This window comes from Centropristis striata, chromosome 8 (assembly GCF_030273125.1).
Source record: "Centropristis striata isolate RG_2023a ecotype Rhode Island chromosome 8, C.striata_1.0, whole genome shotgun sequence".
Lineage (NCBI taxonomy): Eukaryota > Metazoa > Chordata > Actinopteri > Perciformes > Serranidae > Centropristis > Centropristis striata.
This window is the reverse complement of record NC_081524.1, coordinates 1,629,458-1,646,365: the sequence shown is the minus strand read 5'-3', so window position 1 is coordinate 1,646,365 and position 16,908 is coordinate 1,629,458. Positions and strand designations below refer to the sequence as shown.

At 41.3% G+C, this 16,908-nt stretch overlaps 2 protein-coding genes across 2 annotated transcripts in view; one reads left to right on the top strand and one right to left on the bottom strand.

Annotated features, from left to right (window-relative positions):
- LOC131975860 (sodium bicarbonate cotransporter 3-like) overlaps positions 1–7,084 on the top strand; it is a 47,798-nt gene extending 40,714 nt beyond the window's left edge. The window contains 8 exon segments of the mRNA XM_059338657.1: positions 770–931; positions 1,571–1,822; positions 2,699–2,767; positions 2,991–3,164; positions 5,006–5,137; positions 5,764–5,855; positions 5,973–6,074; positions 6,234–7,084. Coding sequence (XP_059194640.1) covers positions 770–931; positions 1,571–1,822; positions 2,699–2,767; positions 2,991–3,164; positions 5,006–5,137; positions 5,764–5,855; positions 5,973–6,074; positions 6,234–6,315 — 1,065 coding nt within the window. The 3' untranslated portion in view covers positions 6,316–7,084.
- Positions 7,085–8,498: 1,414 nt separating this feature from the next.
- zgc:153896 (uncharacterized protein LOC569930 homolog) lies at positions 8,499–14,908 on the bottom strand. Its single transcript, XM_059339060.1, has 5 exons — positions 14,638–14,908; positions 12,865–13,010; positions 11,104–11,727; positions 8,985–9,267; positions 8,499–8,539 (listed from the first exon to the last, which is right to left on the bottom strand). Exons 1-5 carry the CDS (start codon positions 14,906–14,908, stop codon positions 8,499–8,501), a joined length of 1,365 nt encoding a protein of 454 aa, XP_059195043.1.
- Positions 14,909–16,908: the final 2,000 nt, after the last annotated feature.

Here is a 16,908-nt window from a genome sequence, read left to right as displayed (position 1 = left end):
TGCAGAGGTTCTCAGCAGGGGGGAGGGGGGGCTGGTGAATCCAGGCCTCTGGGTCCCCTCCTGAAGGAGATGGAGGTGTTGCTGCTCTGGTGAATCCAGGCCTCTAGGTAGGAGATGGAGGTGTTGCTGCTCTGGTGAATCCAGGCCGCTAGGTTCCCTCCTGAAGGAGATGGAGGTGTTGCTGCTCTGGTGAATCCAGGCCTCTGGGTAGGAGATGGAGGTGTTGCTGCTCTGGTGAATCCAGGCCTCTAGGTAGGAGATGGAGGTGTTGCTGCTCTGGTGAATCCAGGCCTCTGGGTAGGAGATGGAGGTGTTGCTGCTCTGGTGAATCCAGGCCTCTGGGTAGGAGATGGAGGTGTTGCTGCTCTGGTGAATCCAGGCCTCTAGGTAGGAGATGGAGGTGTTGCTGCTCTGGTGAATCCAGGCCTCTGGGTAGGAGATGGAGGTGTTGCTGCTCTGGTGAGCGGTGGAGAAAGAGAGAGATCAGAGGTCTCTGATCTGTTTTACCAGGTGTCAAAGGTCCTTTGACCAATGAGGTTGGCCTGTAGGTGTCGTAAACGCCAAGCATTCTGGGAGAGAAATTCCTTCAGGGAACTCAAAATGGAGGGGAGATCTCTGGTTGTTCCTTATCAGAGAACTCAAAAGGGAGGGGAAATGCCATTTTGTGAGTTGACTCAGAATGTTTTGCCTTTTAGTCCACAAATGTTAAAGTCCACTAATGAACCCAAGATTCACCTGTGGTTCGCTCCCAACATGTCCGTGTGTCCAGCCGACGTCCAGCAGCCGCGGCTGGCTCATCTCGCCGCTGGGACCCAACCCCTGGTGGACGCTGCTGGCCGCCGCCGTCCCCGCGCTGCTCTGCACCATCCTCATCTTCATGGACCAGCAGATCACCGCCGTCATCGTCAACCGGAAGGAGAACAAGCTCAAGGTCGGCAACAATCATAATAATAAATACAGATAGTTAAATGTTACTCAGAATAGCAGCTGCATAAGAATAGCAGTGTATGTAGATTATTTATTTTTTATTTATTACATTTTATTTAATTGAAAAAATGTATTTACTACAAATATATATTTCTATTTCATCATAAATATTTTTTATTATTTTTTGTTAAATTGAAAAAAATGTATATATATGTTTAAAAAATGTTTATTTTAATTAAATTATTACTATTTGCCTTTAGTTGATTGTATTTTATTTAATATATATATGTATATGTAAAAAATGTATTTTAAATTGTTTTTTAATTTTCTTAAATTTTATTTAATTAAAAAATATATATTTTAAAAATATTTATAAATTAATTATTATTATTTTATTGTCTTTTTAAAAAAATGATATATTTATTTTTTAAAAATACATTTATTATTTAGATTTATTTCTTATGCATTTTATGTGTCTGTTATTTAAAAAAAAAAAAAATTTAAATAAATATAGTTTAAAAAAATAAAAGGTCATGACAGGAGGACGAGGTGTGTGTCTGACGAAACGGCTCAGTCAAACTGTGTGTGTGTATATATATGTGTGTCTGTGTGTGTGTGTGTGTGTGTGTGTGTGTGTGTGCAGAAAGGCTGTGGCTACCACCTGGACCTGCTGGTGGTGGCGGTGATGCTGGGCGTGTGCTCCATCATGGGGCTGCCGTGGTTCGTGGCGGCGACCGTGCTCTCCATCTCCCACGTCAACAGTCTGAAGCTGGAGTCGGGCTGCGCGGCGCCCGGCGAGCAGCCCAAGTTCCTGGGCATCAGAGAGCAGAGAGTCACCGGCTTCATGATCTTCATCCTGATGGGCTGCTCCGTCTTCATGACCTCCGTCCTCAAGGTGGGACAGGAGCCACGCCTTCTTTAGAGAGCGCCAAAAATACTCCATTTACCGTAGGAGGAACTGTAAAAACAGGCGTTATCGTCAGAGTTTGAACTTTCCGACGGTCCTTGAATGGATCATCAGTTTCTAAAGTTTCATTATAAAAAGTGACCAAAACTTGTGTGAAATGTTGATATTAATGTGTCAGAATCTTTTTATTCTACATTCAACCAGATCCTGTTAAAAACGTTATATTCTATGTACATATTTTTTGGGTAATTTTAAGTATATTTTTGTTGATTTTGTATCTTTTTTTGGCAATTTTACATAGTTTTTGGTCATTTTGTTTCTTTTTTGTCAATTTTACATATTTTTTGGTCATTTTGTATCTTTTTTGGGTCATTTTAAATTTTTAAAAAAAATTTAAATCTTTTTTTGGTCATTTGACGTATTTTGGTAATCTTGTGTCTTTGGTCATTTTAAGAGTTTTGGGGTCAATTTATATATTTTTTTGGTAATTTTACAAATATATTTTTTTGGTCATTTTGTATTTTGTTTGGTAATTTTACCTATTTTTTGTAACTTTGTATCTTTTTTGGTCATTTTATATTGTTATTTAGTCATTTTGTATCTCATTTTGTTACGTCTTTATTTTTGGTCATTTTGTGTTGTTTTTTTTTTTTACAACATTCGGGTATATATTCTGTTTTATTCACATTTTTTAAAAAAACATTTATCAGAGAAATTCAACTTTTTTCTGATTTCTGTCATTCTAACTGTGTTATTCTGCACAAAGACTGTTTGAGTTGTTCTGATTGTGACTTAGAGATTTATACAGATTTATAGAATTTAATAATGTAATTGATTGTTTCTGCTTCTGTTTAACGTCTTCAGTTCATCCCGAAGCCGGTTCTGTACGGAGTCTTCCTCTACATGGGCGTGTCCTCGCTCAAAGGCATCCAGGTTTGTCCCGGCGTCCATACGTCTGTCTGTCTGTCTGTCTGTCTGTCTGTCTGTCTGTCTGTCTGTCTGTCTGTCTGTCTGTCTGTCTGTCTGTCCTTCTGTCTGTCCTTCTGTCTGTCTGTCTGTCTGTCTGTCTGTCTGTCTGTCTGTCTGTCCTGCTCCGGCTGCCTCGGCCTGTCTCTCTGATCTGTCCTCTGTCCTCTGTCCTCTGTCCGTCCTGCAGCTGTTTGACCGGATCAAACTGTTCGGCATGCCGGCCAAACACCAGCCGGACCTGATCTACCTGCGCTACGTCCCGCTGTGGAAGGTCCACATCTTCACCGTGCTGCAGCTCACCTGCCTCATCGTCCTCTGGGCCATCAAGCTCACGTCTGCCGCCGTCGTCTTCCCCATGATGGTGAGACGGACCGAGACAGAAGACAGTCTCATTGAGTGTGCTTTGATTTTTCTAAGGGTTTCGACAAACGGTTTTCAAATTATTCAGCAGAAATATGCCAAAAAATCCCCCCAATGTTACCCTATGGAGAGGCTAGAGAGGATGACATCATCGCTGTGGAGAGGGAGAGAAAAAATGTGTCAATAAATAAATTTGGAAACTGTGCTTGAGTCCGCAGATACCACTCTACAGAAATAATTTATACATAGAAACGTAGGAAAATTGGTCCCTCCCTCCCTTGGTTTTTTTTTGTGACTTTGACTTTTTTTGTTATTTTCACACACACACACACACACACACACAGACGGACTGACAGACACACCAACACCTGGTTTATTATCTTACATGACTTCCTCCTCTTTTACATTTTGAAAACAGTTCAAATTGTAATCTAACTATGTATGGGTGAGAGTCACCGGTCAGAGTCAAGCACACTCAAAATTTCTTTGGAAATTTTCTAGTTATTAGGGCCTCGGGGCAATCGCACCGAGCACTACTGTTATACTGTGGATTTCTTCTTCTTCCTCTTGCGGACGCAATTTCGTCCCGCTACTAGTCAAATTATATATCAAAACGTGCGGTTTGATCGGGATCGGTGTGCTATTACTTTTCTCTACGGAATATGAATTGCCCAAAATTTTGCATTGAAATGAATGGGACGGCCGAAAGAAAATGAGCAAAAAAGAACATTAATTGAAGATTTTCAGACGTCTACTTCTCCGGCATAATTTCACCTAGAGACTCCATTTAAACTTTAAACAGTAGACACAAGTCTTGTGTATCGGTGTATTGATCCACGTTTCGATAGGTCATATAGTTTTTTTATCAATCCCTGTTCAATGACCATGATCATTTTTGGAGAAATTCTGAGATTATAATGGGTGTGTATTAAACGGAATGTTCGTGTCACAGTGTGTGATGTCATCGCCAGAGTGTAGAGGGAGAGAAAAAACTGTCAAAAAATCAATTTTAAAACTGCGCTCCAGGCCACAAATTCCACTCTACAGAAATAATTTATACATAGAAACGTAGGAAAATTTGTCTTCTCCCTCACAATCCTCTGGTAAAGCTGTCAGAGTTATAGTTTGGGCGTAAGACGCATAGATGCGCCACCAAAATCACCAACGGCCTCATTGGCTCCATATTAAAAACGCGGGAAGATTTCTGAGCTGTCTGACATTTAACAGTTTTTTTAGATCGCTCTAACAAAGTTATTTTTTCATTTTCCTTAAAAAAAATCATATGTAGACGTTCAGGAAGAACTCAGGACGCTCAAAGTGAAGTCGGATCAATGATAGGTATTATGGTTTTGCCAAAAATGCTTTCTGTTCGAGGCCAGAAATTCCAGTCCAACTCTGGACCTCTGTCCACCGGCTGCTGTCACAGGTGTCAGTTAATTCTGATGATTCTTGATGTGATTACAGTTACAGATACACACACACACACACATGCACGTTAGCGCTCACACTCCTCACACATGCATACACATGCTTCAAACACGCACGCACACACACACACACACACACACACACACACACAAACAACACACACAGGTAACTTTATGCGATTTTCGCTACACACACACACACACACACACACACACACACACACACACACACACACACACATTTTGAGGTTAAAGGGCATAGTTTGAAATCTCTGAAGAATCTCATCATAGTGTACACACACCGGCAGTAGCCCCCGTGGCCCTTTCAAAATTTCCCCAGAGGAAATTTTCTAGTTATTATTATTATTATTATTATTGTTATTATTATCTCTGAGCTGTCCTGTCCTCGCTGCAGGTTCTGGCTCTGGTCTTCATCAGGAAGCTTCTGGATTTCTGCTTCACGAAGAGAGAGCTGAGCTGGCTGGACGACCTGATACCAGAGAGCAAGAAGAAGAGGGACGACGACAAGAAGAAGAAGGAGAAGGAGGTGAGCGGCCAGCAGAGGCCCCACGGCACGGTTTTATCCTGATACTTGAGTCACGATACGATTTTATACCGATACTTCATGTCGATCGGCCGCTAACGTTAGCACGCTATCGATCGGCCGCTAACGTTAGCATGCTATCGATCGGCCGCTAACGTTAGCACGCTATCGACCGCCCGCTAATGTTAGCACGCTAACGTTAGCATGCTATCGACTGCCCGCTAACGTTAGCACGCTATTGATCGCCCACTAACGGTAGCATGGTATCGATCGCCCGGTAACGCTAGCCCATATCAATCACATTGCAGTAAAAACAAATGATATATGTTTTAGTTGGTGTTGTTGGTCCGATAGCCCCGCCCCTAGCCCCCCTGAGCTAGCGGTTCGCGGTTCAAGACCAACAGAGAGTTGGTGCCACTGTGGAACCAGTTTTCCCGGCCGGGAGCCGGTTCTTTGGTGGTGGAAAACCAAAGAAACCGTTCTGCTCCGGTGGAAAACCCTAATAAACACGAATCACGTCTATTTATTTTGATCTGATATTACCCATAAAAACACACTGACACTGTGTGCGTGTGTGTGTGTGTGTGTGTGTGTGTGCGTGTGTGTGTGTGTGTGTGTGTGTGGTGCAGGACGCTCGGCGGATGCTGGAGGAGGCGGAGGACGAGCCGCCGTACGAACCCGGGAACGTCCTCAAGTTCCCCATCAAGAGCCTGAAGGGACGGTGAGTGGACGACAGGACACAGAGACACAGAGACTGAAGGGACAGACAGCAGGGACTCACTGTGTGTGTGTGTGTGTGTGTGTGTGTGTGTGTGTGTGTGTGTGTGTGTGTGTGCAGCGTGGACCCGTCGGAGGTGAACATCTCCGATGAAATGGCCAAAAATGGAATCTGGAAGTCGATGAACTCTGACAGCAGCAAAGCTCTGAAACGCTGCAACAGGTGAGATATTTATTATATGTTATTAATAATAAAAGCCAAGTAGCAGCCATGTTAGTATTTATGTATATAAGGTGTTTATAATGTATGTAAATACTTTATATTTTATTCAGTTATATCTATACGTCTGTATGATGTTGTTGTTGTTGTTGTGATATCCAGTCAGGAGAAGCTGTCCAACGTCCAGATCAACGTGGAGAACGAGGACGGCCGGAGAGTCGAGGACGCCGAGACGTCGTTATGATCCACATGGTCGCTGACGGGACGCCGAGGCGAACGACCAATCAGGCGTCACCTCGACCAATCAGGCGTCCCCCTGGGCGTTGACTTATTTTCTCATCGTTTTAAGGTGAAACACGGAGACTTCTCCACCGGGAGCAAACACGGAAATAATAGCTTCCTCAGGTTACTTTTCTTGTTGTTGTTGTTGTTGTTTTGTTTTTTACTGGCTGTGATTGGCTGCTGGAGCCTCAAACACAAACAGCTGATTCATTATCAACAGACTGACGATCAGAGAAACACCTGAAGTTAATTTTAATAGTTTCTGTTTTCATGAAGCAGACGAAGCTTTTTATTTAATCATCATGCTGATTTGTGTGTGTCTGTGTGTGTGTGTGTGTGTCTGTATGTGTGTGTGTCTGTATGTGTGTGTGTGTGTGTGTGTGTGTGTGTGTCTGTATATATGTGTGTGTGTGTGTGTGTGTGTGTGTGTGTGTCTGTGTCTGTGTGTCTGCGTTTATATATGTGTGTCTGTATGTATATGTGCATGTGTGTATATATGTTTGTGTGTGTGTGTGTGTGTGTGTGTGTGTGTGTGTGTGTTACTGTTGTGCCTCACCTCGTTGCCTCGGTGACCGACTGAATGATGTCACAGCTGCTGTTTCTTCTTAAAGTTTCAATAAAATCAGTTTGATGACGATCTGACGCTGTAAATTACTGCATTAAACTGACTGAAGTAAAAGTATCAAAATGTACTTAAAGTATCAAAAATAAAAGTACTCATTATGCAGAAAGTTTTATATATTCCAAATATATTACTGGATTATTATTATTGATGCATTTATATTAGCAGAGTTTAATTTTCTAAAGATCGGGCTCATTTTAACTACTGAATATACTGTTATGACGTTTAATATTTACAAAAGTCTCATACCGAATTAATCAGGAAGAAATAACAGAAAATATGCAATTACACAACATAAATCAGATTAAATAGTTACTGAAGTCAAAGTGAACCTTCAGATGTGTCGTCTGATTAAAGCTCCTCTGAAGTAATCAGATTACTGCAGAATAAAGTAAAATTATCCAGCAAGTTAAAGCTTCTACTCAGCGACGAGAATTCAAGTATTACCAGGAAAAAAGTAAATAAAATTCCTCATTACGAAGCAGAAAGACCCGTCTGAGTGATATTATTATTATTATAATTATCATTATTATTATTATTATTATGACATATGCATTATTGTGAGTTTCTTAAGTTGCAGCTGGTCAAATTAATTTAATTTTAACAGGGTTTTTTGCATTATTTTTTGCTTTCGTCTGCAATGTTCACACATGATTTTATTTATTTACAAAATGAAACATCAAACAAATAATAATTATTCTTCAAATTTATTTCAGTAAATCCATACAAAGCTGACACAAACACAAACACAAAGAGAGGCGTCCGCCGCCGTTAATTATCTGTAGCAAAAAAAATGAAAAAGCAAAACGATCATAAGTTAGTTTGTGTATAAATATAACACAGAATATTCACCTAAATATAATTTAATAAGTCACAGAGCAGCAAAAGAACAAAGAAAACAGCTGTTTCAGGTGGAGGCTGGTCCAGGAGCCCGTAGACCTGGTCCTGGAGCCCGTAGACCTGGTCCTGGAGCCCGTGGACCTGGTCCTGGAGCCCTTAGACCTGGTCCTGGAGCCCTTAGACCTGGTCCTGGAGCTCATAGACCTGGTCCTGGAGCCCATAGACGTGGTCCTGGAGCCCTTAGACCTGGTCCTGGAGCTCATAGACCTGGTCCTGGAGCCCATAGATGTGGTCCTGGAGCCCTTAGACGTGGTCCTGGAGCCCATAGACCTGGTTCTGGAGCCCGTAGACCTGGTCCTGGAGCCTGTGGACCTGGTCCTGGAGCCCGTGGACCCGGTCCTGGAGCTCGTAGACCTGGTCCTGGAGCTCATAGACCTGGTCCTGGAGCCTGTGGACCTGGTCCTGGAGCTGTCAAATCAGGGTGGCGGTGCAGAGCAGCAGGGGCAGCAGCAGAGCGGCGGTCAGTGGCGTTCTCTGTGATCCACCTGAACACAAACAAGCTACATCAAGTCCTCTGATACATTCAGAAAAACATAAATAAATAAATACTTTATTTATTATCTGACATGCCCACTTTATGCTGATAACATGCTGTAAAAAGTGTTCTTGTGTCCTCTAGTGTGTCAATCTTTGTGTCTCCTGGGGTCCCTCAACAGTCCGTGAGCTGCATAAATCAGGTCTGAGTGTAAAGCTGAGACTCTTGACCTCTGACCTCAAGATATCTGAATATAAATGTGTTCTATTTGTACCCACAAGTCTCCTCTTTACAGACATGCCCACTTATGCAAATCAAACGTAGTTTACGGTAGAAATCATACAGGTTTTCTCACGAAGATAGCGAGAAAATGACATGCGGAGTTCCACAGGGCTCCATTCTGGGTCCTCTAACTCATTGGTACCAACCACAGTAACGTTCCAGGAGAAAGGCAGTAAATGTGTTGTTGTGTCCTCTTGTGTGTGAGTCTTTGTGCATCCTGGGGTCCTAAACAGTCTGTGAGCTGCATAAATCGGGTCTGAGTGTAAAGCTGAGACTCTTGTGGATTCAATGAGCCCAAAGTTCCAAAGCAGCAACTCAACACAAGACAGACATGCCCCCTTTACGCTGATACCTGCAGTCTGTAGACCTGATGTTTGATCGTTTATTAGCGGCGTGGTTGTGGACGACTCGCCTCCGTGCAGCAGCATCTTCTCGGTCACGGCCAGAGATCCGTTGTGCGGCGCCGGTTTGATGTGCAGCAGTTCACACATCAGAGGGTAGATGTGGATGCTGTCGAACGGCTCCGACAGGAAGTTCCTCTTGAAGTCGGGTCCGAAGGCCCTGAAGATGGTCTTCATGTCCATCTCCCCGTTGTGGTAGCCGTGGTCGCCTTTGTTGACGTAGACGATGAATCTCTGGTGGGGAACAAACGGGTGGAGCGACAGAGTTACATCAAACTGATATTAATCACTACAGCAAGGAGAGCAGCTCACTGTCTCTGCCTACCATTGACTAGAACAGGGGTGTCAAACTCAAATACACAGGGGGGCCAAAATTTAAAACTTGAATAAAATCGCGGGCCAACATTGATCAAATAAACCTTTTACCGGTGGGTCAGCTTTTATAGTACAATAATTATATAATAATTTGTTATTGCCTCGCGGGCCAGAGTTTGACACCCCTGGACTAGAAGCTAGACGCGGGTCTCCAAACTCTTGTTTTGTTCGACAGCCTCTTGCTCGGTCACTCTTTCCTTTTTTCTTCTCATTTTCTCCCATCACTTCTCCTCTAACGTGACGTCCGTTAACTACGATGGTGTTAAACATTAAATTCCCAACATGTTGCTGTTGTAACCTCCTCCACATTGGAAGGAGTTTAAAGGGACAGTTTTATAGGGATTTTGGACATTATGTTGTATGCTTTACTGCACATTCTTTACAGTATATATTTCTATAACATTCATTCACTGTATATATCCTATAGCATATTCAATTCATACCTGCACTATATTTATACACTGTGTTCATATGTAAATACCTTGCACTTATTCTGCACTTCTGGTTAGATGCTAAACTGCATTTCGTTGTCCTAGTACTTGTACTCTGTTCAATGACAATAAAGTTGAATCTAATCTAATCTAAAAAATGAAATACTTGCGAGTAGTGTAGTGGATGCAAAGTAATATTACGACTGTGTCATTGTGTTTACTGGCTTTTTTAAAGAAACAAAGTAGTGCCAAGTTAAGATTGTTTCTTCATTGTTTTGTGGTGGAATGGGAACCGTCAGTGAACACCTAGTTTTCTATTCTAGGATCAGAACCGGACAGAACTTGGACACCGGAGCTCAGAGAGTCAGCTGACAGCTTTACATTCACCACACTAATGACAAGTGTTGCTGTGATTATTCTCGAGGTCACAGCAGATTGTTTTATACACTAAGGTCCAGACTGAAGAAATGCCCTCACTGCAATGAACTTGCTACTACTGATGACTAACATCATCCCACATGAAGAAAACTGGACTCATTGAATCCACAAGAGTCTCAACTTAACACTGATACCCAGTTTATGTCATTCAGCCTGTTTAGGGACCTGAAATGGAACATCTGTACTACATGAGAAAAACTATGTGGTTTTTGCCTTAAACTGCATGTTATCATCATAAAGTAGGTATGTGTGTAAAGAGGAGACTTGTGGGAACACAGAGTTTTCATTTTCATTCAGATATTCAGATGAGGTCAGAGGTCACATGACCCCTTTTAAAAATCGCCAAAATAGCCTAACATTGCAGTGTTTTTTCGATAACTTCCCGACATGGTGTCCTTACTTGGGCTCTATAGATTCCTTAGATCTTCTAAGTTTCATATAATATCTTTAGTATAGTCCTAAAATTGAGCTCGCTACGCCCTCCAGAGGAAAAAAACTGTCAGGTTTGCCGATGGGACCTCTGAATAATAACTGGTGTCTGCTTGGAAGATTTCTAATAAATATCCAGTGGACAAATTCCTAACAGCTCATTCATGGGATTAGATCGTCTTAAAGATGTAAAAATGTTAGAAATCTTCTTAATAGGAGAATCAAACTGAGAGAATGACGGTTAAATCCCTCAACATGACTGAAAATTACGACCTGCTGTCAGTCGATTCTCAAGATTTCATAAAAGTAGAATGTGTAAACAAACAAGAAACATCTGCAGCTTTGAAAGTGAAAACAGGATCTGAAACATATTGAGGGTCTAAATCTGGAGACTCACAGAGTTCAGGTTGAATCCCAGATCTGCGACGACCACGATGGGAGGCAGCCGCTTGCTCTTGGCGAGGTGGAAGCTCTCCGGGAACTCGCTCTTCTTGTAGACGGTCAGATTGGGCGCCTTGGACAGAGCGTCGAACACTTCCTGCTCCTTCCCCGCCCGCGGCGTCAGGATGCCGAAGCCGCCGTAGTCCAGGATCTCGAAGCTGTTGAGCTGGATCAGGTTCAGATACTTGTTGAGGATGATCTCTTCCACCTGCGGACGCTTCTTCACCGTGGTCATGCCGTGGTCCGAGGAGATGATGACGTTCAGGCTGTCGTTCAGGTTGTTGCGTGCGATGGCCTCCCTCAGGTAGCCGATGGTGCGGTCGATCTGCCGGACGATCTTCTTCCTGTCCTCGGTTTCCGGCCCCTTGGCGTGGCCCACGTTGTCCGGCTCGCCGTAGTACAGCGTCACCAGGTCGAAGTCTTCCTCCGTGAACCAGCTCATCACCTGGTCGATGTTCTGCTGCCACTCCGTCTCGTTGTCGTCCTGGTGGCCGAACTCCTCCACCAGCGCCCGGTTGACCGCCTGGCCGCTGTAGTTAGCCCCGCCTCCCGGGAAATAGAAGGACCCGGTCTTTAGACCCTGAAACAACAAGAAACAGAGGAAACAAGTTGAAAATAAAACACAAATCTACAATCTTTTAGCTCCATTTTGGGTCTCCTCCATCTCCTGAGATAATAAATGTGTCCTCAAGGTTCACCAGCTAGTCTCTGATGGCTGAGCAGGTCGAGAACAGCAGCTTTTTTACTGCTTTTCCCCCTAAAATGACGATATGACAGCTGTGAGCTTGAACCAGGACAGGAAGACCCATCAGATTACTCCTAAAAAAACCCGTCTCACAAATTTTTGTGCAAATATCACGACTTCACACTTTCACATGATGCCAAAATCCAGCTCCTCTGCCTCTGACCCTCAGAGTCTCTACCACAGCTCTCATAGACCCCTATGAGAGTCTCAGGACATGGTTAAGTTCACAGCTGGAACAAATAGCTTTGGCTTGGTTGAATTTGTGCTCCGTCAGCACTTCTCTAAGGTTAGGACCAAACAGTTCCTGGTTGGGCTCTAAAAGAGTTTAAAGAGGAAATAAATGATGTAAATAGTGGAAGTGAAGTAGTTAGGAGGACGACGTGACTACAGGAAGTGACATAGTTCAGTAAAAACCTGATGCAGGAAGTTAAGAGATGTTTGAATCACATGCTGACCTTTGGCCTCACACGGGGCACCAACACTGATCTGATGGGAGACAGTTAAGGGCTTTTTATGGTCATTTTGTGTCATTTTACACCTTTTTGGTAATTATGCGTCTTTTTTAATTTTACGTCATTTTTAAAATAATTTTATGTGTTTTTTGGTCATTTTATATCTATTTTGGTAATTTCATGTCTTTTTTTTGGGTAATTTTACTTTTTTTCGGGTCATTTTGTGTCTTCTTTGTAATTTTGTGTCCTTTTTGTTAATTTTACGTCTTTTTGGATATTTTTGTCTTTTTGGGGTCATTGTAAAAATTATTTTGGTCATTTATGGGGTTTTTTAGCTCTCCTGGGTGAAAGTCCTTGGTTTGTTTGAATTTCAGAACAAATGAAACAAAAACAGACATGATTTAGATCTGGTTGGATGTTTTACCAGCTTCCTTCAGCCCAATGAAGAAAAATCTGTAGATGATCCTGTTTGGACACGGATCAATGAAATTTGAAACAACTATTATAACTGATAACTCACCTGGTTCTGAGCGGTGATCCAGAGCGGCAGAACTCCGTTGTCCCACCACTCAGATCTTTTCAGCGTCTGCTTGTGAGGAACTTTTAGGTTCGTTTCGGCATCAAACATCATGTTGTGGACGACTTCGTGGTCCTCCACCCAGCGGCCTGACAGACAGGAAACAACACGGATTAGGAAATTAAAATGTAGGAATTGATTTAAAAAAAAAAGAATCTGAGCTGAATTAATTTATTATAATATTGAACTTCATGACCTTAAACCTGGATTAAACTAGGTCCTCAGGGGGTTAAAGTTAAACCTTAGTGTCATAATGAACTCTGTGGTACCAAACATGTCATGGTGTCTCTTCAGGATCTGGCTAAATATTATTCTAGAGAGGAAAAAAGGCAAGTCTCCTCTTTACAGACATGCTGATGATACTTTATGCTGATGATATGCAGTTTTTCTTATTGTGTCCTCTTGCATGTGAATCTTTGTGCATCCTGGGGTCCCTAAACCGTCTGTGAGCTGCATAAATCGGGTCTGACTGGAAAGCTGAGACTCTTGTGGATTCAGTGAAACAAATTTCTGGTTCTGACTTTAGGGATTATTGAAAGGCCAAGGCCAGAAGTTCTAGAGGGTTCAGACCACTGACTGTATATAAATAATGGACGTAGTCATTGTGATGTTATCTTCTATTTTCTTCTAAATGGGGCCATTATTTACACTATTAACATCAGATTGTCTTGAAGAAGATTTTTTACTAGTGATTGAGACCATAGTGTTGTCCTGAAAAACATTTCTGAGGGAATAAATCAAGTGAGAAGTTTTCTCTTTTTGTATTGAAATGAATGGACCAAAATGCTCCTGCAGCCGTCAGCGCCCCCTGCTGGAGTCTCCGTAGAATGCAGCTGAAGGAACTTCCTGTTTGTCTCCCTGCTCAGACCAGGAGGTTGCCTCCTGGTTCATACACTAAAAGCAAATAGGTCATAAACCTTTCAGAGCTTTTTAAACCAATAAAAGGACCATAAATGAGCCGATGCAGAGACTTAATGATAGGTGTAATATGTTCTGTCTGTAGATGAATTCCGTTTCCTTTTCATAAAACAGATAAAAACCAATAAATACATCAAGTATAAACCATAAAATTGTGATAAGATAATAACACGCAACATAAAAGCCAGATTAAGAAGATTTCAGGTTTTTAGTTAACCCTTCTGTTATGTTTGTTTTTCAGGGACAGTATAATGTTTAATTATCCAAAAGTGTCAGAAAGCAAACAATCCCAATAAACATTGTTTATATTTATACATTAATAACTCCATTATTAACCATTTCAATATTTAGTGCACTGGTGTTATTTACGTCTCACAGATCAGGTTAAATGAGGATAATTCACTTGTTTTTCATTAAAAATGCACCTTAATTTTTTTTAATGTACATTGGATGTCCAGACCCTCAATAGTCACCTGATATCTGATGAGAGTTTAATTATAGAGCTGATATCTAGACATTTAACATGGTTTTATTGATGATGATTTCGGTTATTACCAATAAAACCATGTTATATATCATGTTAGATATCAGCTCTATAATTAAACTCTTATCAGCTATTTTTGTTATCATTATATTTGTACAAACAAATGAACCTTTACTTGTACCAGACATTAAAATGAACAAGAAAGCAGGAGAAAACAAGGGTGGTTTAATACTTAAAAATAAATAAATAAATATATATGTGTGTATATATATATATATATATATATTACATGGTGTGAACAGAGCGGTGGTTACCGGTGATGGTGGTGAAGTGTGACGGTGAGGTCATGGTGAGCATGGGCGGCGTGATGTACTTGGCCTTGACTCCGTCCTCCAGCAGCTGGTCCAGGTGCGGCGTGTCCACGTCCTGGTCGTAGTCCCACCTGAAGCCGTCGAAGGAGATCAGCAGCAGCTTGTTCCGCCCCAACGCCTTCCCCGCCGCCGCCGCCGCCTCATCGCTCGCCGGCTTCCCGTCGGCGCAGATCAGCGCGGAGACGAGCAGGAAGAGCTGCAGCCTTGTCTTCATCTCGGCTCTGAGTGACTCTGCTCACCTGGCCGTCCCTGCTCACCTGCAGCTGGTTAATCAGTCACCGTGATAGAGATCTGCTTATCTGCTGAAGGACGAGACCTTCGACTGGACAGAAACGGTCTTATCACTGATCGGTGATCAGTGGACCCGCTGATAGTCTGACTCACTTCTACCATGTTACCATGTACAGAGAGACAATCAGAGACAGGGACGTGTTGGGTCACCACACGCTGATAAAGTGTTCTTTCTCCTCTGAGTGTGTCTTTGTGCATCCTGGGGTCCCTAAACAGTCTGAGAGCTGCATAAATGGGGTCTGAGTGTAAAGCTGAGACTCTTGTGGATTCAATGAGCCCAAATGTCCATTTTTAAAGGGGTCCCTTGGCCGACAACCTCCAGATATCCATAAATTGGGTTCTATGTGTCCCCATGAGTCTCCTCTTTACAGACATGCCCACTTTATGCTGGTGACATGTAATGTGAGGCAGAAACCTGCAGTTTTCTTATGCAAAGGTGATATTTTTGCCGAAATTCACCGATTATAAGAGAGTCTTTGTGCATCCTGGGGTCCCTAAACAGTCTTTATGTGAGCTGCATAAATCGGGTCTGACTGGAGGACTCTTGTGCATACAGTAAGCACAAATGGTCTCTCAAAAAGTCTCCTCTTTACAGACATGCCCACTTATGCAAATCAAAAGTAATTTGCGTTAGAAATCTTACAGGTTTTCTCATGAAGATAACGAGCAAAAACGACATGTGGAGTTCCGCAGGGCTCCATTCTGGGTCCTCTAATTCATTGGTACCAACCACAATAACGTTCTAGGAGAAATGCAACGTTTATGGATGTCTCTTTCTTGGTAAAAGTATTTAATGACCTCATGGCTTCATCACATTCTCTTTCAATATCAGACAAATCAAAATTGCAATAAATACCAAAATGTTGTTGCTATTATAATCTTGTATGTTTGTCTACTTTAGCAGAAAATTTACTTTTTTCCCGAAATTCACATATCAGCATGAATTTGTTTTCAACCCGTTCCATTTTTTTATTGGTGGATTGAAATGGTTAGCTCAGTGTTTCAGCTCTGTTGTAGGAATTAATAATCAATGTCAACAATGATTTACAAAAAAAACCCCAAATAATAGTGTTGCAAAATATTACAAGTTGAATAACAAGAAGGAACGCCACATGGTGCTTTATTCTGATCTGAATCTGGAGTTGTGGAAACTTTCTGCTGCAGGTTTGTTTTGGGAACTAAATGTGATTGTAGTAGTTTCCAAGTTAAACCATTTTTTTTAAATGTTGAAATGTATGTAATTATCATTTTATACATAATTAAAATAATAATCATAATAAAAATAATATGATATAATATTGTAATAAAATAATATTTATTAATAATACTAATAATAATTTATAAAATTAAACAGAATTAACATAAGAAATAAATATTAAGAACAAAAATAAAAAAATAAAAATCTAGTAATGAATAAAATGTTTTATAATTATTATCAATTTATACATACTTTAAATAATAAAATAATATATTACAATATTGAAATAAATAATAATTAACATAATAAAATGTAGTGATTAAATAATAATAATAAATATTAATACAAATAAGTAAAACAACACCAATTTTCTAATCTATCCCTTTAAACTGAGCTGAAGTTTTCTGAGGATCTGGATCAGTTTTTTTTAATGTAAAAAAGGAATAAATGATAATAAACAATTATTTACAAAATTAAATAATAGTGTTGCAAAATATTACAAATTTTATAACGAGAAGGAACGCCACATGGTGCTTTTTTCCTCATCTAAATCTGAGTTCTGGAAACTTCCTGCTGCAGGTTTGTTGAGAACTAAATGAAATGTGAAGAAGTCAAGGTCGACTTGCTGTTTCAAGGACTTTCAGCCACTTCTCAAGGTCGTCAGCTCTGATCACATGAGTCAAGATTTTAATCTGTAAAATGTTTTTAAAGTCTGAAATGTTTTA

Excerpts from the sequence above, each read along its gene's own strand:
- zgc:153896 (XM_059339060.1), bottom strand. The coding sequence starts at position 14,908 with ATGAAGACAAGGCTGCAGCTCTTCCTGCTCGTCTCCGCGCTGATCTGC. Across the intron at positions 13,011-14,637 it reads ACACTTCACCACCATCACCG|GCCGCTGGGTGGAGGACCAC; the intron begins GTAACCACCGCT and ends CCTGTCTGTCAG. Across the intron at positions 11,728-12,864 it reads GGATCACCGCTCAGAACCAG|GGTCTAAAGACCGGGTCCTT; the intron begins GTGAGTTATCAG and ends TTGTTGTTTCAG.